This window comes from Anarhichas minor, unplaced genomic scaffold, assembly GCF_050575085.1.
Source record: "Anarhichas minor isolate MPS153535 unplaced genomic scaffold, ASM5057508v1 ptg000033l, whole genome shotgun sequence".
NCBI lineage: Eukaryota > Metazoa > Chordata > Actinopteri > Perciformes > Anarhichadidae > Anarhichas > Anarhichas minor.
The window spans coordinates 13,406,157-13,431,568 of NW_027466479.1; the positions used below are offsets into that span (position 1 = coordinate 13,406,157).

The 25,412-nt window shown below is 41.7% G+C and overlaps 1 protein-coding gene across 1 annotated transcript in view; it reads left to right on the plus strand.

Annotated features, from left to right (window-relative positions):
- The window catches only part of runx1t1 (RUNX1 partner transcriptional co-repressor 1), a 59,292-nt gene extending 35,177 nt beyond the window's left edge, over positions 1 to 24,115 (plus strand). Inside the window, exons 3-11 of the mRNA XM_076106333.1 lie at positions 1,797 to 2,038; positions 4,414 to 4,503; positions 8,399 to 8,580; positions 11,982 to 12,247; positions 13,019 to 13,116; positions 13,852 to 14,047; positions 15,480 to 15,548; positions 17,947 to 18,179; positions 19,094 to 24,115. Of these exons, the coding sequence (XP_075962448.1) occupies positions 1,797 to 2,038; positions 4,414 to 4,503; positions 8,399 to 8,580; positions 11,982 to 12,247; positions 13,019 to 13,116; positions 13,852 to 14,047; positions 15,480 to 15,548; positions 17,947 to 18,179; positions 19,094 to 19,417 (1,700 nt within the window). The 3' untranslated portion in view covers positions 19,418 to 24,115. The remainder of the gene's footprint in view (positions 1 to 1,796; positions 2,039 to 4,413; positions 4,504 to 8,398; positions 8,581 to 11,981; positions 12,248 to 13,018; positions 13,117 to 13,851; positions 14,048 to 15,479; positions 15,549 to 17,946; positions 18,180 to 19,093) is intronic.
- The last annotated feature ends 1,297 nt before the right edge of the window (positions 24,116 to 25,412 follow it).

A 25,412-nucleotide genomic window follows, 5' to 3' on the forward strand; every position in this document is an offset into this window, starting at 1 on the left:
TACACGTTTCAATTTTGGGAAAAGAGAGCACTATGATAGTATTAGATCAATACTTGGTATCAGCAAATCCACTGAGTTGTGGTATAGTGGCATCGGTATTGGCAGAGTTGGAAGAGTTGGGTTAGTGCATCCCTACATAATACATTGGTGGTTGAAGTGATGCTGAACCTGAATATATTCCAGACTGATGGCTCTACATCAGACGCATAAGTATAATTCCACCTTAAAGGTGTACAGTGTGTAGCATTTCGGGATATATTTGAGCAGAAATGGAATATGATATTCACAACGTATTAGTGTATAATCACCTATAACTAAGAATTGTTGTGTTTTCTTAGTAGCCCAAAACGGACAAACCAATCGCTGGCTCTAGCGAGAGCCTTACACATTTTCACGTTACCTAAAGTTGCCGTATTACTCCGAACTTGAACTACAGAGTGCAAAACTATAGTACAGTGTACTGCATTTACATGGTTTTGCACTCTGCCGCTCAAGTTGCTGCAGTCTTGCAGACGCTAGATGCCGCCAAAACCTTCACACTGTACCTTTAAGTCACCCATGGAAAATTTACACAGCAACACTTTGAAACAGAGCAGATATGCATGCGCTCATACATGGAAAGACAGTCGCAATATGCATGGCTAAAACCCCCAAATCAAAAACTTGAAAAGCCATCAGCATCGTAAGACCTCCGTAACAAGTTGTATGGAGCCCTCCCAAATTGCACTCATTCCAAACAACTCCCCTAACAAGTTCATTAACACCCAAGCTTACGAACCCTTGGAGCTTTGCCAGGGCGTTCACATAGCCTGTGACGAGCAAATTACACCCTAGTATTTACTTAGAAGTACACACTTAACCACTTGCATGAAGAGCACTAGAATCAAAGAATCAAAGGCCTTGCGGTTCAAAATGCTCAGAGTGCTCAATTTGGCGTTAGTAGTGCTGGTTCTCTGCTCCAGAGGCATTATTTTGTTCTCTTTCAATCACTTATCCTCCCTTTCTTTATCTTTAGCATTTATTTTCTCCCTCTCTCTCTTTCTATCTGTCTGTCTGTCTCTCTCTCTCTCTGTTGCAAACGCTCTCACTCCGCAATTAACATCGGGGCTTCCGTGCAATGAGGGAGGAAAGGCCCAGCTCTCTCATTACGCATGCCGAAGGTTTTAACAAAGCAGTATGCTTTGATTTCCACCCGACGTAATTGTTACCAGATGCAGTTTGAGTATCTCGTCTCTCTCTTTACAGTGGCGGCTTTGGACGGCAGCCAGAGGGGGAGTGAGTGGATTGCTAGTCAAAACCTAATCTCATTAGTGAGAAAGCTTTATGCCGCCTTGTATCTCTTTGTAGACCAACTCCCCCAACACATGCGCACACACAAACACACGCTGCTCCCATGCTCTGGCACGACGGGGGGGGGTTGGTCACAATGTCCCTGCTTGTTTAGACTGCTGGGAGGAAGGGAAAGGGAGAAGGAGGTGCAGAGAGGCAACATGTCTCCAAATGCAGAAATACGTTTTTTTATGAGATGCCGCAAAGTATCAAACGAGCCGCGATGATTGGAAACAAATGTTGAGGATTGTGAATGTTTTCAAGGGGAATGTAAATCATTCCAAATCACTGGTTTGGTCTCAGTGAAGCTGACGTATGTTGTTTCCTTTGTTGGTGTTTGTTCAAGGTAAAGTCAGGGATTTTAGGTTATTTTTTTGGTGATTTGCATATAGAAAGAGTGAATGCAGTGCTACTTTGCCCAATGGAATGTGTCTTTCTCTTAATGCTATTTTTTTTGTCTCAAACAGTAACCAATGGCAGCAGCCACTCTCCTACGGCGCTCAACGGCGCTCCATCTCCTCCAAACGGCTACAGCAATGGTCCTAGCTCCTCCTCCTCATCCTCGCTGGCCAACCAGCAGCTGCCGCCGGCCTGCGGCGCCCGGCAGCTCAGCAAGCTCAAGCGCTTCCTCACAACTCTACAGCAGTTTGGCAACGACATCTCACCTGAAATCGGCGAGCGGGTCCGCACATTAGTGCTCGGACTAGTGGTGAGTGGCTTCTGTGTATGAGCTTTAGCTCAAAGGGCTGATGGAGTGGAAAATTGACACCGGGCCTATAGTTAACAGGAATGATTTGAGAATCATTCCTAGCATTTGTTCAGCATGCCTGAAATAGCAGATGGAATGAGTTTACTGAATCAAACATTTTAAATAGTGTCAGGTTTTGTTAAAATACTTTGAAATACGTATCACTGATTATAAAAACCTCAGGGGTATTTCTTCAAGGTTTGCTTATATTTTATTATGTCAGAAACGTCACCCATCTGGTCCTCCAGGCGTAAGTATGAAGTAAACACAGAGATTTGTGAACCTCTGCCTCCAGGCTTGACACAATACCTCACGAAACAATGGCCGTATGTTGTCCTCTGAGAACAAGAATAACATCAGACCATTCTTGAATTTCCATTGCACTTGTTTAAATTCAAATACAACACACAAAAACATGGAAAACCAGAGGCAACATTAGAGTTGTTACTTTAACATCATTATCACTTATCACTAAGGTTGTGCAGGTGTGTTGCAATTAGAATTTGTCTGAATTTGCAAACATTAAACTACATTTATCCAACAGAGATTTCATGAGACAGATGTGTTTCTCCAGCTTAGCTGACATCATTATATGAATGTGTTATGAAATACATGTGCAAATCTAAAGATCTACTGCACGTCTTTGTGATCTGAGAAGATTTGACTTAACGAGCAGGGGAATACAGAAATAGTGATTGTATGTCGTGCAGAAAGGAGGAGGCGGAGTAGATGGAGGGAAGGATTTTTTCTTAATTAGCCTCAGAGAGCATAGCCTCCTTTTGGCTTCACTATGTTTATTATTCTCACCGTCTGCATACGCACATGCCTCTCCTGTGTCGTTTTAGCTCACATACACCCCCCCTCTATATATATCTCTCTCCTTCTCTTCCTCTCTCGCTCACTGTCTCTCTGTCCCTCCCCTTGCCTTATTGAAAAGAGTGACACCGTTAATTAGCTAGTTGTGTGCTGGGGAGAGGGGGAGAGGGAGACTCAGGAGGTTTCACTAGCTGTCAAGAACAGCCCCTACGCAATCTGGGTGAACAGATGTAAGGCTGAATGTAACAAAATCCAGGTCTGGGAAATAACACAGAGAGTGTGGGGAGGAAAAATGGTATCTGCTGCTTTTTTTTATGTTTTTTCTTCGTCTCGCTTGATTCTTTTGCTTTTTTCCCCCCTTTGTTTGTATTTATGCTTGTTATGGAGCAGATACTTCTCCCATGTGCACGCTCTCCTCTTTCTCCTCTCTTTTTCACTCTTTCTCTCTGTTCTGCATCGTGGGAATAGTTCATGTTGAAAATTTCAAATAGTGTCACGGCTGTCTTGTCAGTCATTAATGTGAGTTATAGGCGAGACTTTGTTTTGGTGTTGACAAACTGAAACGTATAACCCACCGGACCCCCCACTGCTCCAAACATACACTCCCTCCTGGTTGCAATCACACAGAAACGACACAAATACCCTCTCCCACTAAATATATTACACCCTCTCTGTCCTCATTTTCCTGCATGGTCCATAATGTATTTTGGTCACCTTGGTCTTATCTGGTCTGTGAAAAGAGCCAGGCAGTTATTTGGTTGGCACTGATCGAGGGAGGGCACAGGAGTGGAGCATTATGGCACAAGTGTGTCAGGCTCATGTACTGTGTTGATAAGGACGAGGGTGTCATCCATGTACACGTATACAACTGAAAATATGTGTGCAAACATCCAAATGAATGTCTAAGTCATGGTAAACAAAAAAAAGCAATGAAGAAGGGAAAAAGATCACGCCCCCTGTGATGATACAAGGAGGCTCAAATCAAAGCTTCTTTAATCAAAGAAGTGAGATTCACAATATCCTGTTCAAAACTGAAATAAATGTACTATTTTAATAGACATATATTACGGAATGCACTCCAAAAAATGTGCACATTTTCCTTCATGTCACAGTTGTCTTTAGAATATTAAATTGTTCTATATCGATTCATAATAAAAAAACAAGCAGATCTGAGCTAATTTGAAAATAGACAATTCCACTGCTCTTAAAAGTTTGTTGTTTTTAAATTAGCCGATCATGTTCAAAAACTGAATTTGTGATTTAAAAAAATGAGGCACAATGCAGCATATTTTTTTGATGATGTGACTCCTGCATGTGTATTTGTTTTGTTAATTGAAGGAGATGTGCGTCTTTGTTTCTGTGGGTCTTTTCACTGCGGCCTACCCATATGCTTCCTATTACAAAACCCGAAACATTCACTCCAGGCCAGAATACAGCTTAGCTTCCAATAAGTAATATTTTCACTTAATGCCTTCCACATGGATTCATGTGTTTTCTCTCCGTTTCTCTCTCTCCTCCAGAATTCCACGCTAACCATCGAAGAATTCCACTCCAAGCTCCAAGAAGCCACCAACTTCCCTCTGCGACCTTTTGTCATACCCTTTCTGAAGGTAGATATTTAAATATGCATTTACTGCGGAAGGTTTGCTTGCCTCCCTGACTGATCGACCTACTCTGGAAAACTTTTAGCCAGCCCAGATCCAGATGTGCATACTTGTGTTTCTCCCTCTCTTGATCCCTCTCTTTTCTTCATTTCTTCTTCCTCAGTTTCTCTGCAATTTCACTAAGTACAGTCTCTCTCATTCTGTGTCTCACATCATCTTTTTTTCCCTCTTGCTCGTTCTGTCAATATCTTGTCAATACTGAGGCTGATCTCACTCTCTTAGGTTCACTCTGTTTAAGGTTTGCAACTTTGTTCAGGCTGTAATTTTCCTGTGCAATATTTGAAATGGAACAAGTTTTTTGTTGTTGTTGTTTTTTTGAAGAAACTTGCTTAACGTGTTTACAGAGCACAATGGCTGTGCATGTGACCTGAGATCAACGTCCCCTTTCATGTGCTCCAGCCTCCACCACTTTCTGTGAGGCTGTCTTTGTCATCGATTCCTCATCCCACTAAAGCCACACTTTTAGCAAGTATTTCCCATTTCCAACCATTAGCATGGCATATTAACCCTCTTTTAAGCATCCAGTTATGCCCTTTTTTCAGCCCATTTGTCACCGGTCAACTATTTTCAATCACAACGGCACAGCTCTAATCTCTTTATTCCAGTCTGGGAGATGAAAGTGAAGAGGGATGGTTGGATTTTCTGTTTGTATCTACAGGTGAAATAGTGTCCATTTCTGTACATTTGGGCTGTTCGTGTCAGATAGGTCCATATTGTAAGTGTCTACAGGAATTGAAGGACTACAGCAGTCTGGACGCAAGACTGGTGGTGTCGGCGGTATGATTTGTTTTGGTAGTCAAAGAGGACAAATGGGTCTGGGGGTTTATATTGAGGGATGTACTGTGCAGCAGCAGTTTAGATCATGTAATGGGGTGTAGGTGAAGCCGAGATCAATATCAGTGTGCAACTGAGAGACGGAGAGCAGAGACACGCATGACATTTAACATAAAGCTCATTTGTTTCTATTACAGGCTCTGTTTTGTTTTCTCGCTTTGTTTTTTCTTATTCCTTTCTCTTTCCCCCTCCATCCTATTCTGGATTCATCTGCCTACTTCTTCCTCGTTGTCTATTCCCCATCCCTTATTTATCCCACCCTCCCCTGCTCTACCTGTTTGTGTCTGAGTGACAGGCACGAGGTAAATGTTATTTGTGAAAACAAGACAGTCCATTCATACTTTATGCTGTGTGTATGCATGGGTGCATTTGCAGATGTGCGCATGTGTGAGTTGACATTCACAAGTCTATATTATCCACTATGGTCCTGAGTGGATGTGGAATTGGTCCCACTAGAATCGCTGTTACTGGCTGTTAACAACACTAACAGGGACTTGGTGTCCTCCCTGTGCCCTTTTTCACATCACTCCCTTATTGTAGTTGCATTCATATTTTTCTGCTTTGCCTCACCTTCTCATTTGTTCTCCCTCCATATCTTTCTGTCTTTATCCCTATGCTGTTTCTGTTTACTGTTCCCCATCTATCCATCCTCCAGTCCCTCCTTCCCTTTTCTTCTCCTCGCCAGATGGTTAGTGTATCACTGGGATGGCTGTGGAATCAAAGATGCAACTCTTTTTTTTTTCCCTCCGCCGCTCCTTCTCTGCCTCTCTCTATCCCCAGTCTAATTTTAGTGTCTTGCCACTGCAGAGCCTTTAATGCCCGCTACCATATGGTAGCAGAGAGCAGTTGGAAGTGTAGGGAAGCTTTTATAGGTGCGTCGAAGCACAGCTGCAACAATGCGCGTCAGGGCTCAGAGTTTTTCATTACGTTAATGTTAGACCAAGCCGACCCCTCCAATTCCCCCACCTCCACCCAAACCCACTCAATTCCTTTCCCCTTCTCTTAATACTAAACCGCAAATTGGTTGGGACTCTTTACTGGAAGGAGGCAATCATAAACCACACAGCGCCAGTGACGTGATGAGTTGGCGGGACGCCCGCAACACAAGACAACAGGCTCACAGAGTAACAGTGTTTCTCTAGTTTCAAGTTAAAGTTGAGCTTTTTTTTTTTTTAACTCTCTAGTGTTTTGTTTTTCTTGTGTCGTGATGAAGTGAGAGGAGTGCGTCGAGACAGAGGCGTAAACACATTTACCTAAAAAGAGAGAGAGAGAGAGAGAGAGAGAGAGAGAGAGAGAGAGAGAGAGAGAGAAAGAGAAAGTCATGACAGGAAATCATTTCAATAGGACAATAAAGACGTTTCCTAGATTCTCCTTTAACTGCAAATTACACAGAAACAGAAAGTTGATGAAGTGCAGTATATCCTGAATGTGGCATATTCTGAATAGTTTTTTGGCATCGTTTGACAAAATGACAAATCCAGTATTTTCACAATAAATCATCCCGGGCGGATTTTAGCTGTGGCTGCTGAACACTACTTGGAATTTTCCTTTTATGCAAGTGCAGATGTTGGTTACCATAACTGCACAGAAGCAAATCGCCTTACTTTGTCATATGAAAAATGATCCGGTCTCTTCAATGGTCTGCATTTCTTGACTCAGACTTTTTGTTAATGCATCCCCCATCTCTGGCAATTAGGATGACCTCTAATTAATGAAAGATGAGTTCACCAGGGTCAAAGCAATCTATTTTATGCTCTTTCTTTCAGAGGGTAATTACGATCATAAACTATTAACGGACCATTAACTCGGGCAGGTAAAGCGAAGGCCAGCGCTTGGCATTTCTTTTACTGCAGCCAATTACTGGAGAGGGATTTTGTATGATTATGAAACATAAATCCCACTAAACAAATCATGGTTGTGTTTTGCAAGTATTATTTCTGTATGCAGTTGGCAAGGACAAGACTGAATGGCCAAAGAAACGGAAGCAAATTCGTGGGCTAATGTAGGACGGGAGGAATGACAGAGCGAATGAAAGCCTTTAGATTATGAAACTGGAAAAAAATAGGGAAAGGAAACAACAAAGCATGAGACTTGGAGAGAGATTATGTTATTGAGGACAAAACAAAGATTAACAGACATATAACTTAAAAAGATGTGATGTACCTCGCTAAAATAGTCCCCACTCTCATTCTGAACCAGCCTGACGAAACACTTTCATCTTCTTGCTTCAAAAACGCACCCCATCAGATGTCTTTGAAGTCTGCGCGCACATACCTGCATGACCCACAGAAGAAAGCATACCCCCTTGTTATGTCAAAGAGATGGAAAATAGCTGCTGTTTCTTTATATATATTTGAGAAAAACAATGTATATGCCACGGAGAAACCTTTTGGGTGTTAATGCACTCTGAGTCACAGGAAGTGGTGGTGGTTCAGTGGTAATGAGCAAACAGGGGTCAGATGACATGGAAGAAATGGGCCTCTTGTTGTTTCAAATTGGTGCTTTTGGTATGAAAAGATAGGAGAAAGCTTTTATCACAACATCATATTTGTATGTGCTTTATGAGCATTACATTTTGTTTCAGATCTAAGAGATGCATCAATCTGTTTGAATTTATCTTTGTTGTAATATAATTATCAACAACTTATACTATATTATATTTAGCACATGAGTAGAACTTGAATATTCCAGCTGCATATTTTCTCTTTTGGGATAAAGTGATTTTATTGTTTTATGCAGTTCTGAATCTTCATTAGTATGTTTTTCCAACAAAATACATTTATTTAAGTAGTAAAAACAGCTCAGCTCAGAATCTGACAGATTTTGTAATTGTTTCCCAAATTAGCCAAAAGACTAACAGAGAGCATCTCAGAAAGAAGAGTGAGTGACTGAGCGAGTCATTTTTTTTACAGGCAAAAAGGCAGATGTGATATTTATATTCTTGTCTAAAACATCCAGCACAAATGTTACATTTCCTCCGGTAATACAGTGACGTTTCCTTCTGCAGGCCAACCTGCCGCTCCTTCAGAGGGAGCTGCTGCACTGTGCCAGGCTGGCCAAGCAGAACCCAGCTCAGTACCTGGCCCAGCATGAGCAGCTGCTCCTGGACACCAGCACCACCTCCCCAGTGGACTCCTCTGAACTCCTGTTGGACGTCAACGAGAACGGCAAGAGAAGGACGCCAGACAGGTGGGTGAATTAGAAAGTCAGAACACTAGTTTGACGGTATGGGACTGATTTGGTTCATCAGCTCCAAACATTAAAGCAGCTGAGGTTTTTGTACTCTGTTATTTGATCTCATACATGAATCCCTTTGAGACCGCCTGCTTATCCATGAACCCATACAACGCTCCACAGAAACAAGCTTAGCCAATGCAGGGCAATAGTGTGATGTGTTCATGTATGTATGGGAAGTGTCTGTCAGTGTGCCTCATGATGTGCTCCGTTGGACATCTCAGCTCCCGGCTCCTGCTCTTAATGGGCCAGAACTGAGGAGAGGATACCCCCCCCCCCCCCTCACACACACACACTCTCTCACACACACACACACACACACACACAAATGGAAGGAAGGCAGGCAGTTGTGCCTTAATGGAAAGTGTGAATGTGTGTGAATATGTATTCTGTGTAAGTTACCATTGACTTCCATGGTTGATTGGGTGTGTGAGTACACAGAGTGTGCCTGCGTGTGTGTATCTCTCTCTCTGCATCAGTTCAACCCCCCCACCCCAGCCAAATCATTACATCCGTTTGTTGTCACAGACTTTGGTAATGACTCAATGTTCTCTGCTCTAATGGACAAGCACTAAGACGTGCCGTCCAGGAACACACAGCACTAAAAACCTATAGTCGTCTCTCCAACAGTCTTCCCCAGAGCAGCAGAAAAAGAAACAAACACAAAACCCGCAAGCCCAACGCCAAGCATGTCTGCATGTTCAAGACTGTGGCTCTTTCCCAGTCCAATAACGTACACTTTTTTTGGTAGAGCTGCAATACAACAAAAAAATACCATCAGAATCTACACAGTATATAGCTTGGCATGCATATTCGGCCAAAATTGGCTTTACGCGAATCACACCCGTACACATATTCTTCCATTCAACATTAATAAGCATTTTTAACTTCTTGAACAGAAGTTTGCGAAGTTTGTGTGTGTGCACTGTGGTGAGTTTGTGCCTGTGCTTTGAGGACAATGTGTGCATGGTCTTTTGAAATAAAGAGTAATTCTCCTGTGGTCTAAAATTTTTAATACAGGCAGGGGAGAGGAAAATGTACTTTTTATATTTGCTGAGGGACAAAAATGCCAAAAGCAATATTAATAATTTTCACCTCTCTTTCCCCCCCCCCCCCCCCAACAGTCGGATAGGCAGACTTTTTCTGTAATACCTGCATATTTGCAGGCCGTCTAGTGCTTAGGGGAGTGAGCTTAGGGGAAAAGGTGTGTGTGTGTGTGTGTGTGTGTGAGAGAGAGAAAATACATGGAGAGAGAGAAATACATGGAGAGAGAGAAAAAGTAAGTAGGCATCTGTATTCGGTGAAAAAAAATGTGGTCTGTTTGTGTGAATGTCTGTGTGCATGATTCTCTATTCAGTGTGAAGGGGTGAGTAGGGTTCATGTGTGCGCACCTCTGTGCGTGTTTGGGGGTGTACGTGTATGTGTGTGGGTGTGTGTGTGTGTGTGTGTGTGCCCTGGGAGATGGGCTGATAACACTTACAGATGAGGCTCCAGCACCAATACGGCTGGCTAAGCACCTCTGGATTCTGCTTACCTCTGCTCTGCGTTCCTGCTTATTAGAGCCCTGTGCCAGAATATTGGAATTTGAATGGGAATCCTTAATTACGGACAACAATGCACCATCAATGCATCCTGATTAATACCATGGTCTGCAGGAACCTGACCAGGAATATCGCAGTACAATATGAATATGACAGAAAAAGCATACACATCATGTGTACTTTAATTATCGAACAAAGCCGATGCTAAAATAATAGCTGGGAGTGCAAAATGACTGGTACTGTAATGGCTTGCATGGTAAATAGAATTCAGTATATATTTTCAGCATTCATTTCATTAGCCACATACAGCAAAATTAGGCTCAACACTCTATTGCTCAGAATTTCTCTTTCTAAGAGAAATGGTGTTCTCGTTCACTAATTGATGAAGTCTAATCCATTCCGCTTTTGTCAATGGAACACTTATTGCAGATGTTTCACAATAACAGTCTTCCATGCAAGAGAAGGAATTACACCCCCTGAAATGTTTTCAGTGTGAATAAGTGGAACTTTCGGATTTGTATAAAAACAAAGGGGAACAGATAAACAGTCAGGATTTACTAAAATATAATCTAAAATATACTTTTAGAATTTAGAAATTAAAAGCCCTGAAGTGAAGGCATGGGTCCCTCTTCAGTAGAGGTAAAAGAAGAAAAAAAATGTCATTCCCTGTTTGAGAATTTCCAGTATTTGTAAAAGATTGTCGCTCATTATGAGATGCCGTTTAATCATTTTACCTTAGAGACAATGTGAACCCAATCTTGACATGTTCACTTTTTATATGTAAAAGATAAATACAAGTATTAAAATGTCAGGACATTGGCATGTGCATGTAAATTGGGCCCATGTATGCATCTTCAGTAGGTAGGTTATGGGTACACACATCAATGCATTCATTGTATAGGTATGTCAAAGTGTGTGTATGTGTGCACTGCACTGCCTGTAGATATAAACATTGTTGCAGCAGGAAGGCTGGGGAGATAAGAGTGTGGTTGGGGGGAGAGAAGAATGGATGGATGAGTCGAGGGAGGCAGCGAGAGACGGACGGATGGAGGGAAAGAGCATATGGAGAGCTGTGGATGAGCATTAGCAGCCCATAAAAACAGCTCATTAAGAAGTTCAATCTGTTCGTCGGAGAGAGAGATGGGGAGGAAGAGGAGAGGGGGGGAGAGGAAAGTGGAGGAGTGCAGATAGTGGGGGGAGGTTGGCAAGATTTTAACTGTGAACTGACAAAGCTGAGAACAGACACACATGTGCAAGAATGCGCACACACAAACACACCTGGCCACATTAATCTTCGGATGCAGCCTTACAAAATTTCACCTGATCCCTTGTAAACGACTTTAGTGAGTATGTATGCTTGTGTGTGAGTGCACACTGCAGTTGTGTACGTGCACGTAAGTATGAATGGACGTGAATGAATCTTTTCCATGAAAGAATTCCAGTATGATTCCTGCAGTTGTTTTGTCTGTTAGCGCGTCAACTCAAGCATTTAGTGCAGCACAAAGGAGCGAAAAAAAATGTTGTGATGACATGTTTCAAGTTTGGCTTTTGTATGAAATAACTGTAACAAAAATATTTTTACTAAAAAATGTGTGATATTACCATACCACAGATTCTTCCTGTGTCCTCTCCTCTTTCGTGCATTTATTTTACTTTCCCTTTGCTACTCATTCATTTTGTCTATTGTCCAATGTTACAGATTCTACCAAAATAGTCAAATATAAACACCCGCTGGAAGACAAACCTATTTACATAAAGTGCTATACGCAGTGACTATACTCAAAATGTGTCTCATTTCTTTCTTTCTTCACCCAGAACCAAAGAGAACGGCTTCGAGCGAGATGGCGCCCTCCACCCGGATGTTCACCCGAGCAAGCGGCCCTGCACCATAAGCCCCGCCCAGCGCTTCAGCCCGTCTAATGGGCTCCCCTACCAACCCAACGGCCTGCCCCATCCCGGCGGCCCGCTCCCTCCGCAGCACTACCGGCTGGATGACATGGCCATCGCCCATCACTACCGGGACACTTACAGACACCCCGCCTCCAATCATCGGGAGATCCGGGAGAGACCCAGGCCTGTTGGTGAGGACATAGGGGAGGATGGGGGGGGGGGTTGCATAGATTTGGGATTTTGAGACACAAACCAACTCCATTACACGGCGCGCTGTCAAATATTCTGCTTTGTAGCACTACCAAGAGAAATATAAAGAGGATTTTTATATACAAAAGTAAACTGTTACATCATTTTTACATCATTTCTCAGTTCTTTAACTATATACCACTGAGATCTGTATCCATTTTAATAATACTGATAATCAGTCAGTGTCCACTTCCACTTCAGCCTGGTGGATGCTTGTCGGTACAACAGACTGACAAACAGTCCCTCTGACCACATGGCCATCCTGCTGCCTCAGAGACGCTGAGGCCACTCTGATCTGATGGCTGACTGAAGTACTGCACTGTGAGATGTGTGAGCGCACAACAGAAGCACATTCAGGCACGGCGCCGTTGAATTAGAGACATTTTTCTGCGTAGACCGAGCCTTGATGAAGCTGTAACGACGACGTCGGCTCTGCTCTAAAAATAGGAGAGACATTTACCATGTCTTGCCTTGTGATGGATGTTTATTGGACCAGAAGCTCAGTCATTTGAGTCCTGCCCTCAGGCTGGGAGAGAGATATGGAGACAGCAAAGAAAAGGGGGAGGGAGGGAGGAGAAGAAAGGAATGGATGGAAAGAGAGTTTCAACCAGGGAGCAAATGAAGGATGGGAGTGATGGAGTAATGTTGCGTTGTTCCTCTGTGTCATACTGACTTGCCCTTTGTTTACCTTCTATCTGTCTTACTGTTTACAGGTATGCATACAGGGACGAGACAGGAGGAAGTGATCGACCACAGGCTGACAGACAGAGAGTGGGCTGAGGAGTGGAAACACCTTGACCATGTAAGAAAAGTAATAACATTTTTTTTATTCCTATACCTTGAAAACCAGACGTTATCTAAATCCTTATTTCAGTCCTATTAAATTGTAATACTTCTCTTTGTATTTTAAGACAGAGTTAAGAGAAACAGTGTGTTTGTCAACTGCTGTGCACAAAATAGGAGTGACCTTAAAGTGTTGTGGGTGCTATTAAAAAAAATAGTTATGTGAGATCATCTAAACAAAGGTGTGACATTACATGCAAAACTATAAGCAATTTTTTTTTTATTCTTTATATAATTATATTGTGTATGTGTATGCTTGGATGTAAATACGTTTGCCTGCAGTGCAACAAACGTACAATGTAAACATTGCTAAATTGTTGCTCGTGTGCTCACCATCAGGGCTGTTAATCCAGTCCCATGTTCACTAGGTGAAATATATCTAGTGTCACATTTGTGATGCTGTGTCACCTCACAGTTGCAGTGAAAATTCAGTCACTAAATGACATAATGTGAACACAAAGATATTCTTGACTGAAGTGATAAAGTCATGTGGAGAGGTGTGACCTTTGAAGGGTGAGAGTGTCTCGTGTTTCACTGCCGAACTCCATGAAACATATGAATGTAATAATGACGCACTAACTAAAATAACATCACAGATGTCGGCTTTAATTAAGAATCGCTCTCGTTGCCTTGCTGAATTTAAATCAATCCTTCCACGTCTATGTGTAAACTCAGCGCCTTGTCCGCTCCCTGTCACCCCCAGCTGCTGAACTGTATCATGGACATGGTGGAGAAGACAAGGCGCTCACTGACAGTACTGCGCCGGTGCCAGGAGGCCGACCGCGAGGAGCTCAACTATTGGATCCGACGATACAGCGATGCTGAAGAGCTGAAGAAGGGCGCCGCCAGTGGGCAGTCAAGGCAGCAGAGCCCGGCCGCACCGGAAAATGCAACACCAGGTTGGGAATCACACAAACTGCACATGTATTAGAGAGCTATTAAAGGATATCGTAGCAAAGCAATTAGTATATTTACAGGACTGCTTAAAGCCATGTTCCAGTGAGTTTAAGGATTTATGGTAATGTTTCCATTACATTGTAAGAACACGTCTCCGCTGGTCCTTCCACTTTCGTTGGTCTTTCTTTATGAGTTTATATATTCCACTTCCTCTATCAATCCTCTTCCTCCCACACCTGTGAGGTGGAACTAATGCACATAAAGACTTTCTTGCAATCTGTCCTCTTTTTTTATTTTTTTTAGCTCTCTTAAAGGGACAGGTCGGATGTTTTGAAGTGGGGTTGTATGAAGTATTTATCATACTGATCTTGTTGCTTTGAAGACTGCATAGATCAGTTTCACTTTCAGTTCAGTTCCTCTGAAAAGGCTGTCCAACGGCAAGATAAAGCTGTTAAAATATTCTAAATATAACACACACTTGAACTGATATTGATTTTTTTTCGGTGAGCCTTTCTTTCAGGTGGCTAAAATAATTTTTGCTGCTGGCCCTGTCCACAGCAGTACATTGATTTACTCCCTTGTCAGTACTCCCGCCTGTTTCCTAAACTGGGGGCGTGCCGACCGTCGACCTCTGTAGGTAATACACTGACTATGGATAAGTCCCGCCTACAACTCGACTTCAAAACACCCAAACTATCCCTTTTAGGTCTGCAGTTTCCACACCACTATTAAAGCTGGGGTTAGCAACTTTGGAGAAACCAGCAAGACCAAGCTAGATTTTGAAATCCAACCGAAAAACCCATCGCAGTGTTGCCAACTCTATTGCACTTTTGGCCAAAGGAAATTATTGGCCGGGCTTATTACATTCCTGCGACAGCCACGGATACCGGAATTTTTTCTCCGTTTTTGTCAGAGCATTTGCTTTATTGATTGCTGTTGGGATGTAATAAGAATTTAAACAAATATAACAAAAAAGTGTCCAAAAAGATATTACCTACCCGAGCTTTAAAGAAGCCCTATTATTACCAGTATTATTAGCTGATCTAAAATCTCCCATTGTTACTTAGCTGGTTTGCGTCCTACATGAAAGTGATATTATCTAGTTTTTTTATTTTCTCCAGCAGTTTTATGGTCGATAGTTAATGTGGAGATCCCCAGGGGTGGGTTCTAGGTCCATACTGTTAAGTTTGTACATACACTACTAGGCCATATCATCTATGTTATCATGATTTTACCATTTTACATCTCACTAGTCTATTGCATCAATGAAAAATAAACTGGATGATTTGTTTCGTTCCTTAAACCGTGACTGAAAAACCAGGGCAACCAACAGGTTCTACAACACGCTGATTTGTTCTACAATCTTTTGTGCTGTGTCATGCAAAACATTGGTTGATCTCTAATTACCATGGCTGTGTGTTTGTGTCTCCCCAGAAATTCACAGGGAGCTGCTGCACCGGCCTGTGTCTGGATACGTGCCTGAAGAGATCTGGAAGAAAGCTGGTGAGCAACATTTCCATGCCTGCCATTATCACACACACACACACACACACACACTTTCTCTCTCTTTCTCTTTATCGCTCTGCAGTTTTTAAGAAATGTTGCTTTGTAGAAATCAAGTCCATTTTTTTCACCAGATGTGAGTAAGGGCTGAGAGAGGATGAGAGGCACTCCTTCAACCCCATTCTCCCCTCTCATTCCTGTGTAGTCTGCTGGCTGCAATCTCCACCCCTGGTAGACGTATATTAATGTGTCAGGCTGCTCTTACAAAATGATTTATATTTGATACAGTAGTGAAGTAAAAAAAATAAGAGTTCCACCACCACACTCTGCACGCTCCAAATATGATGTCAGGTTGTAAAACGATTTTATTACACCAGTCAAATACGGGAGATAAGTAGCTGCTGGTCTGGTGGTTCTGCTGTTAAAAAAAAAAAACTACTTAGCAAGACTTGTATCTTCTTGCGTTTGGCACCTCTGTAATCTCCTTAGCGATAGGCATCGCAGCTATTCTATTTAACAAAAGTGTTGTCAAATTGTAAAGGGAAATTTGTAGAGCCAGTTAAGATCAAGTATTGAAACTAATTTGTTGCTTTTACAGCTTTCATTAGCAGCCATTACATGTTTAGTGTACACAAACAGCATTCTTTAAACTCATGAGCACAGCTGCAATCACCATTATCGCTGTCCTGAAAAAGTGAAAGAATTTTCCGTTGAGGGCTCACTGCTCGAGGAATCCACTTTGTATTCACCGTCAGTGATACAGTATATCTGCTTCTTAAACCCCTTGGAGAAAAGAAATTGTCCCCTTGCTTGACCGAGCATGATGTGTGAGATACTCAGAACAAGTAATATGCATTTAAATTGAATTGAGTATCACCATTGGGACTCTGCCTGCTCTCCAGTCCTCTCCTCCCCTCACCAGCTTTGATCGATCTTCCATCTAAGGCATTTGGTGTGTAATCACAATTCCATGCACAAGGCATATATCACACCGCACCAGGGCAATTTCCATGACTTCAGGCAGCACAGTAGGTTAAAGACAAAGCCACCCTGGTTTGAAAATGTAGCTCGATTACGATGGAAAGAAAATGTCTGTCTTTAGAAAAGCACACATTCTGTCTGATATTGAATACAGATTTTACATTTGTAATACAAGTGTAACGTCAACAAAGGGAATTAAGTAAAGTGAAGCATATTTGTCAGACATAAAGCTGTATTTATCTTTTGTCTGTGGGATAAATGGTGCCTGCTATTTTTCATTCTCTGCATTCTTCTCCGTATTTCCTTTTCACTTCAGTCGCATATATTCTGGCTGAGGAGAGACTGATTTAAATGTGACCTAGGGAGGACTGCAAAATAGGATTTTTAACACAATGGAGTACGGCGGTGAATACATCTGTTTGAAATGGGCAAAATGTTTACAGTTGGTGATAAATATTCAAGCACCTTGCACGGTGTCCTACCGGCTTCCCACTTCCCTCACCACATGGGCCTCTGGGATCACAATAGAAATGCATAATTTAAATATAAATTGCCTGATTTGCATACACAATTAGTCAAGTTACAGGCTTGATGGGAGCAAACAAAAAAGCCCTCCTTTTGCTTTGACGTTCGGTTGGAATTCCACTGCTTAACACCCGCGCAGCAAGGTTATTCATTACACAAAACAAGAATAAAATAACACATTGCTCCATCTCAAAAGTATGTTTTCTGACTGATTACCTGGGATTAATTGGCCCATGCTGTTATCTCGGGGATATTATAAGAAAAAATATAGTTTTGGTTTGCTCATTGTCAAATATGATCCTTTTAACATTTTAAATTTTAAAAAAAACATCATCATTGACCCATTGGAGAACCTCTTGTAACTGATTAAACATGCCACATTCACCGTTACTTCCTAAATGCCTTAATGATTAAACGAAAGCGATCACGTTTTCATATTTTAATGCACCCACTATCGTATATTTACCACGTTTAAAAATTGATGTCTGGTTAAATTTGGTGTATCCCAGGGGGTACTACCTGCAGATGATCTTGGAATAACAAAAACTAAAAAGGTTTTCTATGTGAGTTAATTCTCATCATTTAACTTCAACGCGTGTCTTTTCTCAGATTTTGTCCGAACATAAAAGTGAGTGAAAGCATTAGTTTTATGGTTATGGTTTCTGTCCTCCAGATGTGTTACAGATTTAGCACATGAAACTGCTTTCAGAAGGCACAATCTTAGGTACCACTTCTGTCGAATGAAACTTTTCAATTGTTTCAGAAAACTGTTATTAAATGTTTATATTCAGAAATAGTAACTGTTGTATCCTAGACGAGACTAAAAACATCAGTGTGCTCATTGAAAATAAACTTCCAACAACAGGATGATACAATGCCCACTACATTACAGGTACGGGAGGCTTGACTTCCTCTGTGTCCACACTCTTTCCAGAGGAGGCTGTGAATGAGGTGAAGCGACAGGCTGTGTCAGAGTTGCAGAAGGCCGTCTCAGAGGCCGAGCGTAAGGCTCACGAGATGATCAGCACCGAGCGGGCCAAGATGGAGCGTACGGTAGCAGAGGCAAAGCGACAGGCTGCCGAGGATGCGCTTTCCGTAATCAACCAACAAGAAGACTCCAGCGAGGTAGGAATATACACAAGCACTTCGAGACATCAGAAGGTGTACCCTCAATCTTTCAAAGACATCATGAAAACTGTCATCGCCATCCTCTTGTTTGGTAGCTATGGTAGTTCTTTGTTGTCACTTTGACTACACTTTAGATGCCAGCTGTTCTAGTAACTCCCAAATGATACAAATGATAGGATCTTCACTTACAAAGACGTTTCTGTTGTATTTTTTTTGTTGTATTAATGGAAGCCAAAGGAAAGCAACGCAAAACAAGGTCAATCCAGCATCTATTACCCTCGCTTTCCTCCTTCCTCTATTTGTTTCCGACAGAGTAGCTAGCATGTTTAGAGAGGTGTTACCAATTCAGCTGAGAGGAAATAAGGGAAGGAGCTTTCATTTGCTAATCACCATCAGAGACCTTGGCATTTAATCAGTTAAGTGAGAGGGAAATATGGCCCACATCTGTCATTAATTGCAGGAGTGATGTTTATGAGAGAGAAGCGCCCCAGAGGTAAACTCTCAGAAGCTGTTTGTAACCTTGTTCTCCTGTTTCCTGTGGATATTCAGCCTCCCTGACATGCTCTCCCCGCGGTTTCTAGGACTTATAAGAGGCCATAAGTGTTATTAGAGATGGGTTTTTCATCTGTCTGTGGTTTGTTTTAAGCTTAAGTGTTGTAAAAGGAGAGACAACTTCTGTTAATGTGCAGACTGTTGCACTGATATCTGTTGCTAGTTCTCTGTTTGAGGCATTTTGATATCACTAACACATGATAGTGTGTTATGCATAGGATAAAACAAACAAGGGGTCCTACTTACAGTTTTATCAATAATCAGAAATTCATCAGCTCAACTGGCCAAATGTCTGGATTGTAAATTCTTCTGCTGTATTATTTTCGTGTTAGGTAACTGTGTGTCTTTCTGTCTGTCAGAGCTGCTGGAACTGTGGCCGCAAAGCCAGTGAGACGTGCAGCGGTTGCAACACGGCGCGCTACTGCGGCTCCTTCTGCCAGCATAAGGATTGGGAGAAGCACCACCATGTCTGTGGTCAGACCCTCCAGGCCCAGCAGCAGCAGCAGGCCAGCCAGCAGCAGGGAGGCGTGCCGGGGTCAGAGACCCCTGCTCCCATCAGCTCCTCCGCCTGCACCCCGAGCAGTGGGACCGGGAGTCCGGCTGCTACCCCGCCTGCTGCTACCCCTCGCTCCTCCACCCCCAGCACCCCGTCCTCCTCTGCCCTGGATGGCACACCGCGCTAAGAGACTCACACGAAGGATGAAGGCAAAGGCCCCCGGGGCTTAACAGACAGCCCTCAACCCCACAAACAGCATGACTGTCTACATTGCCTTGCAAAGATACTAAGCTAACGTGGCTAACAGAAAGAGATGACAATGCTTCTGTCTGTCTTGCAGCGTAGTCATAGAAGGAGGAGGAGGAGGTCCATAATCAGGTCATATTGACTTGCCATGACTTTAAAGAAACACAAAGATATTCTTTGTTTTGAATGAATGAATTTAAATATTGACATCCTTTTATCGTTACACTTGCTATTCTTGTTGTCCGTTTGTCGTCGTGCCTGTCGTTGTTAATGTTGTTGTCATTGTAGTTTATCTTATTTTTTCCTGTAAATATTAAGAGACCAAGAAGAGATACCCGTGAACTCAAGACAAGTATATCTGACCTCCCCTTATTTAAATGTTTTTATTTTCCATCCATGAATTAATGCTTATTTCCTTCCTGTACCTGGGACATGAGACTAATCAACCTCATTTTACCAAACAGCATACCAAGGGAACATAACTAGCTAGCAGAATGAGTGAAGTCGTCAACACTCTTTGTAAAGAAGGATATTAGACACCCTGAAAGACGAACCAACGGAAGGATGGATGAACAAGTTTGCTGCCTGGAGAGAGGAGAGGGACGGACTGAATCTCTGGCCCACAGACAGCCATGAAACGGGCAGATGTGCAGCAGATTGCAAGCAGAGCCAGCTGTTCAACCAATGTTATTTCCCTCTCACTTGTAATAATATCCAGGTCAGTGGGCTGGGAAATACAAATCCGTCTCCCTGAAGGACATAAAAGGAAGAATTCTTGGACAAGATACAAAACTTTGCCCACTGCACATGTGGAGGATGTACTGACTACAATTCGCACGTGCATGCTTGGTGGGTCACAGAAGCTCTCAAACAGGAAGTGAAGTCATCGTCCCACCGGTGAGACTGTCAAACCACCACAGCAGCAATCCACCGGGCCCCTCAGAGCTGGAAACCTACAGTGTGGAGAACTTGGTAGGAAGCTCATTCTGCACTCCAGACACTCCCCTCCTGTCTCAACTCTTACAAACATTTTCATCTTTCTTCATGTTTTCTTATTCTTTTTCTGTAGATGTCATGGTGTTTAAGACTTCTGTCCTGTGGTGTCACCAATGGTTATTTATTGTATATGTGTTGGACAATTGTGACAATACATAGTACTTCAACCAGTCACAACTCTAAATCCTTCATAACTCTCGCTCTCTCTAGCAAAAAGAGATAAAAAAGAAGTGTTGTCTTTTTTTTCCAAGCTGCTTTTCTATTCTGTGTGTAAGTGGTAGATCCCTCGTAGTTCTTTAAGTTTTACTTCCCTTCGTCCTCAAGAAAAGACACAAGCTATATCTCAGAGCTGCTACTTGAGTCCGACCCAGATCTTTTCTGAGAACTAGCATGTTGTGCGGAATGCTAACCTAAATGTTTTGTACAAGGGACATACATAAATGTATTTGCACTGTCACAGAGGTTATTTCGGCATGCTTATTTTTTAGCATACTTGTGTTGTCGCTATAGAGCCATAACTCATCAACCATTTTGTATGTAGTGATAGCATTATCTGTTTTCACATTTTTTGGGATGGGGCTTGTTGGAAAAATGTAAAATCACCAAACCCACTTTCTTTCTCCTTCTCAACATGTTAACAAAAGCGGCCATAACGTTTTTTTTTTGGAAATAGTTACAGACAGTGCATGCACATTACTGAACGTTTGTTAAATATTTGTTATTTTTTAGAAAAAAAATGAAAAACAACCAAAAAAAGTAAAAAAAACTGACAAAAAATATTCTAACAAACTAACTTTCCAAATGCAGAGGTGTAGACTCCGATTGACAGCTTTAACACTGCAAAGCACCAGGTAACACAGTATTAACACAAAAGATAAACAAACAAAAAAACAGCCAAAGACTGACACCAAGGACCAAAATCCTGATTTAAACGATTTTCAAAAGAGGTTTGTTCACACATATATTTGGGTTATTTATTTCTTCACGTTTTGTTCACACATTCATGGAACAAAACCAACTTCAATATCATAAAAGTCATTTATTTTAATTAATCCTTTCTGGAAACCAACGGCACTCATCTTACATTGTGAAATGAGAAGGTGTGAATTAAACGGACATTTTCACAGCAGTGTTACATTTCAACTGGAGCAATAATAACTAATGAACACTGGTGACTTCTGTGACCATTTTTGAAGAAAAGTCTTGAGATATTTTTTGATCTTGTTTGTGCATTTTCTCCTAACACAAATGTGAGATTAAGTGCCCATTTCAGCTTTAAGCAGTACAGTTCTTTATTGTTAAAGGCGGTGAATGTGAGACTGGGCATTCACACCAATGCCGTTTGTTTTGTATTTATTTATATCAGAGTATGTCATTTTTTTTGCTGTTGGGATAGATAATCAGTCACAGCTTTGTTGTAAACCTTCAATGTAAATCAAACAGACCTCTCATTCGCAGTGAGAGAGCACTTATCCTGACGCACACAAAGGCTCTTCACCCCAAACACCCTGGTGCTACACAGAAGCGCGTTACAAATTCTGACCTCAAGAAACAAGTGGAGGCCCACAAAGGTTCTGGGCTGTTTGCTCCCTCTGTACTTCCTCATCCCTCCCTTCTTGTCTAAAAAAAAAATACACACCTGCATTATCGACTCTAAAGGGTTAAACAATCCAAAAAGGTGTCTGACACCCTACTCAAGACTCCTCAGAAGCTGTGAAGAAACAGCCAAGCTGTTTTAACACTAGTGTATTTGAAAGTATACAACAAATAATGTGTGTGTTCATCACTATCAGGGCAAAACCTGGGTTTGAAAAAAAAAAGAAATGGAAAAAAACGAAGACTAAAATTATTGCTCAATAATTCTTTGAGAAGCTCTATTTTTTTCTTTCTTCCCTCCTCTATGTGTGTTTTGCTACAAATTCCTCGGTAGCAAACAAGTCTCACTCTACCTCTTACAGCACGATAAGAGCATCAGTCGCGGCGCTGATACTGGTCTAGTCTAAACCAAATGGGCACAAGAGAACAGGAAAATAAAAAACCCAAAGTCGAAGCTCATACAGCTGCAAAACCATATCACTACTTGGTAACAATGCAGACCTCATAAATAAATGAAACATAAATGAATAGAAATGAGAGAAAAAAAAATGAAAAAAAACTTTTGTTACGTTCCTTTATGCCTGTGGCGTTTTTAGAGTACATCAAGAGTGATTTGTTTGAACAGAATTTAAAAATTGTGCTGATTTTAAAGAAAGGTTGTCGATTCCTATTTCGATGATACAAGCTGTAGGGTCACAGATAAGAAATGTTGTTTGTCTCTCGCTCTTTTTTCTCTCCTGTTTCCCCCTCCACCTTTTTCTCCTTTTCTCTGTTGTGAAGACATGCTAAAGCACTTGTCGACTTGTCAGCGGGGGGGGGGTAAAATTCAAAAGAGGGGATTTACAAAAGGCAAACGCTTGCAAAAAACTAAAATGAAAAAAATAAGGCTAAAATTTAGACATGCCTGTTTTTCACAATGGGAGGAAATATTATATGCATTTCCTACTTATCAAGAAGCATTTAGGAAATGTGTGGGGCCGACAGTGAACAGTGAAGGCCGTAGCATTAATCTGGGGGTGTGAGTTGAACTTAAAGGGTGGGAGTTTTATTTTTATTTTTGGGGGGGTGGGATGGGTTCTCTTGAGAAGATTTATTGTGAAAAAAAAGCTCAAATGATTTGAAGTTGTTGTGCAATACTTATTTGAGACATGAAAACCACAGGTTAGTGGTAGGCTGACACTGGGCGGTTTCTCCATCGCCTAGAGTCAGTGTCCTTAGAGAGCTTTCCAGTCTACTATGTCAGAACTGTGGTTTCTTGTTTGTTTTTTTTATTTCTTTTTTAAATTCTTTTTTTGGGCTGTAAACTATGGTCTGTCAGTCTGTGAAACTTTGCAGTATAATTCTGGTATTGTTGTTCTCTTAACGGTGTAATAAATATGTTAATACCTGCCTCTGAGACTTAGACTTGAGTTTTTTCATTACATCAGCAGTATCCAAGGTTAGCACAACACCATCCAGACAAACACCAGCATTTCACAAATTAAAGGGACACTCCACTGATTACAGTTGAAGTTCAGTTCACAAGTTCCCTATACCCTGCTTTATCGTCTATTTTACTTTAAATGGGACCTTAATTAACTAAATGAACATCATGCTGTATTGAAGAAGACTTGAAAGCTATTGAGATCCAGAAACTCATGTTCCCAATGTTTACTGATGTAATCTGTGAGAGGGTCATTTTCTCATAAACTTCCATACGATCAGACTTGTTTTTGCAACTAGAGGAGTCCCCTCAGGGTGGAAGTAACGAATTAGGCTACTATACTCTTGTTTCTAGTTATACACTAGGCCTTTTTCTTTTCTTTTTTTTTACAAAAAAATGAATTAATTTTACATTTACTTAATAGCCTACCTTAACCTGAAGTATTGTACTCAACTGCATTTGAAATCGCTTCCCCTACAGAGTTAAAAAGAAAAATAACATGAAAAAGTGTTGATAAACTTTGTGAGAAAGGGACAAAAGAAAGGAGATAAATCCGGAGGAGAGCACTGTCTGCGCTCAGCTGACGATCCGGAAGAAATACATGGCCGAGCGTCAGCGCGAGAGGTGCGGTCTCACCTGGGCCGGGGCTAGCGCGTGAGAAGTACATCAAATGCACACTAGCAAAAATCAAATTAAGGATTTCGTCCTTATGCGCTATGGTTTGTATTATTGTACCTCGGTAAAGTTGCATCCATTTTACTTAATCACAGATTAAATACTCTACCTGGTAAACACGCCAGTGTGACTCAAATCAAGCACACCCACGATGTTACGTGTACAGGTGCACGGTGTGGCTATAGGACAGCCGATATGCTGATATGCTCACGGTGGATTCTCAACGGTGACTTTTGCTTCACTGAGGAGCGTCAACCTTCACAGTGAGAGGACTTTCTCCTGTCTGTGGCGACAATCCCCGGTGTGACTGCAGCGCGTCATTCGGCTCATAACTTGTTGAATTTGAGCGTTGGGGCAGCCAGGCTGAGAGGACTCGTTACATGCTGTGACTCATGAAGTTTAATCTGGTGCAGACTGTGGAGGACTTCGCGACTCTCACGGGACTCACGGGATGACGTTCAGACAGGTGAGTACAACAACAACAACTCACTGAACTCCGATGACAATGTCAACAACCACCCTTTGTACATTTACCATTTACCATGCTGTCTAAATGGGCTCAGGTTGCTGGTGTTGTTCCACTAATATGTACAGTGACATTTAATGCAATACATTTTATAGCCTAAAGATGTTCTTTAATGTAAATTAGTTAATAGTTAGTAACTCACTTTTATTGAAGTAGATATTTAAACAATCAGTTGAGCAGAATTTCTGTAACGGTACTTTTACTTGAGTGAAATACTCTACAGTACTCTTTCCATCCCTGGTTGTAGGCTGTATATGTTTTTAGCTAAAAGCACTGGTAAGGGGTGGGATTATAAGGTGAATAAGTTGCTGCTGTGCACACACATGCCAGGTGAAATTTGAGATCGGTAGCATATGAACAGGTCTAAATGTGACGTACCGGTCCACTGTATCGGACTCATGCCTGTCGATCTGTTTGAGGAGAATAAGTAGCGGAAAATCTGTTGATCGACATTAAGGCTGTATATAGCTGAAACCCTGCTAAGTACATACACAGCTTCTTCATTTTTCCACACTGCCGGCTATTTTTCCTGATTCCTGACCTTGGACCTTGGTCTTTATTAAGGGGCTCTACTATTGCAGTATTTCCTATCATTTTCCAGTGGTTTGTTTATCCTTCAGCTCTAGAGACACAGACAAAGTTTTGAATCTACACACCTGATGTTTTATTTTAATGGTTGGAATTATGATTTTACACCACTCAAACCTAAAGTAGCATTAA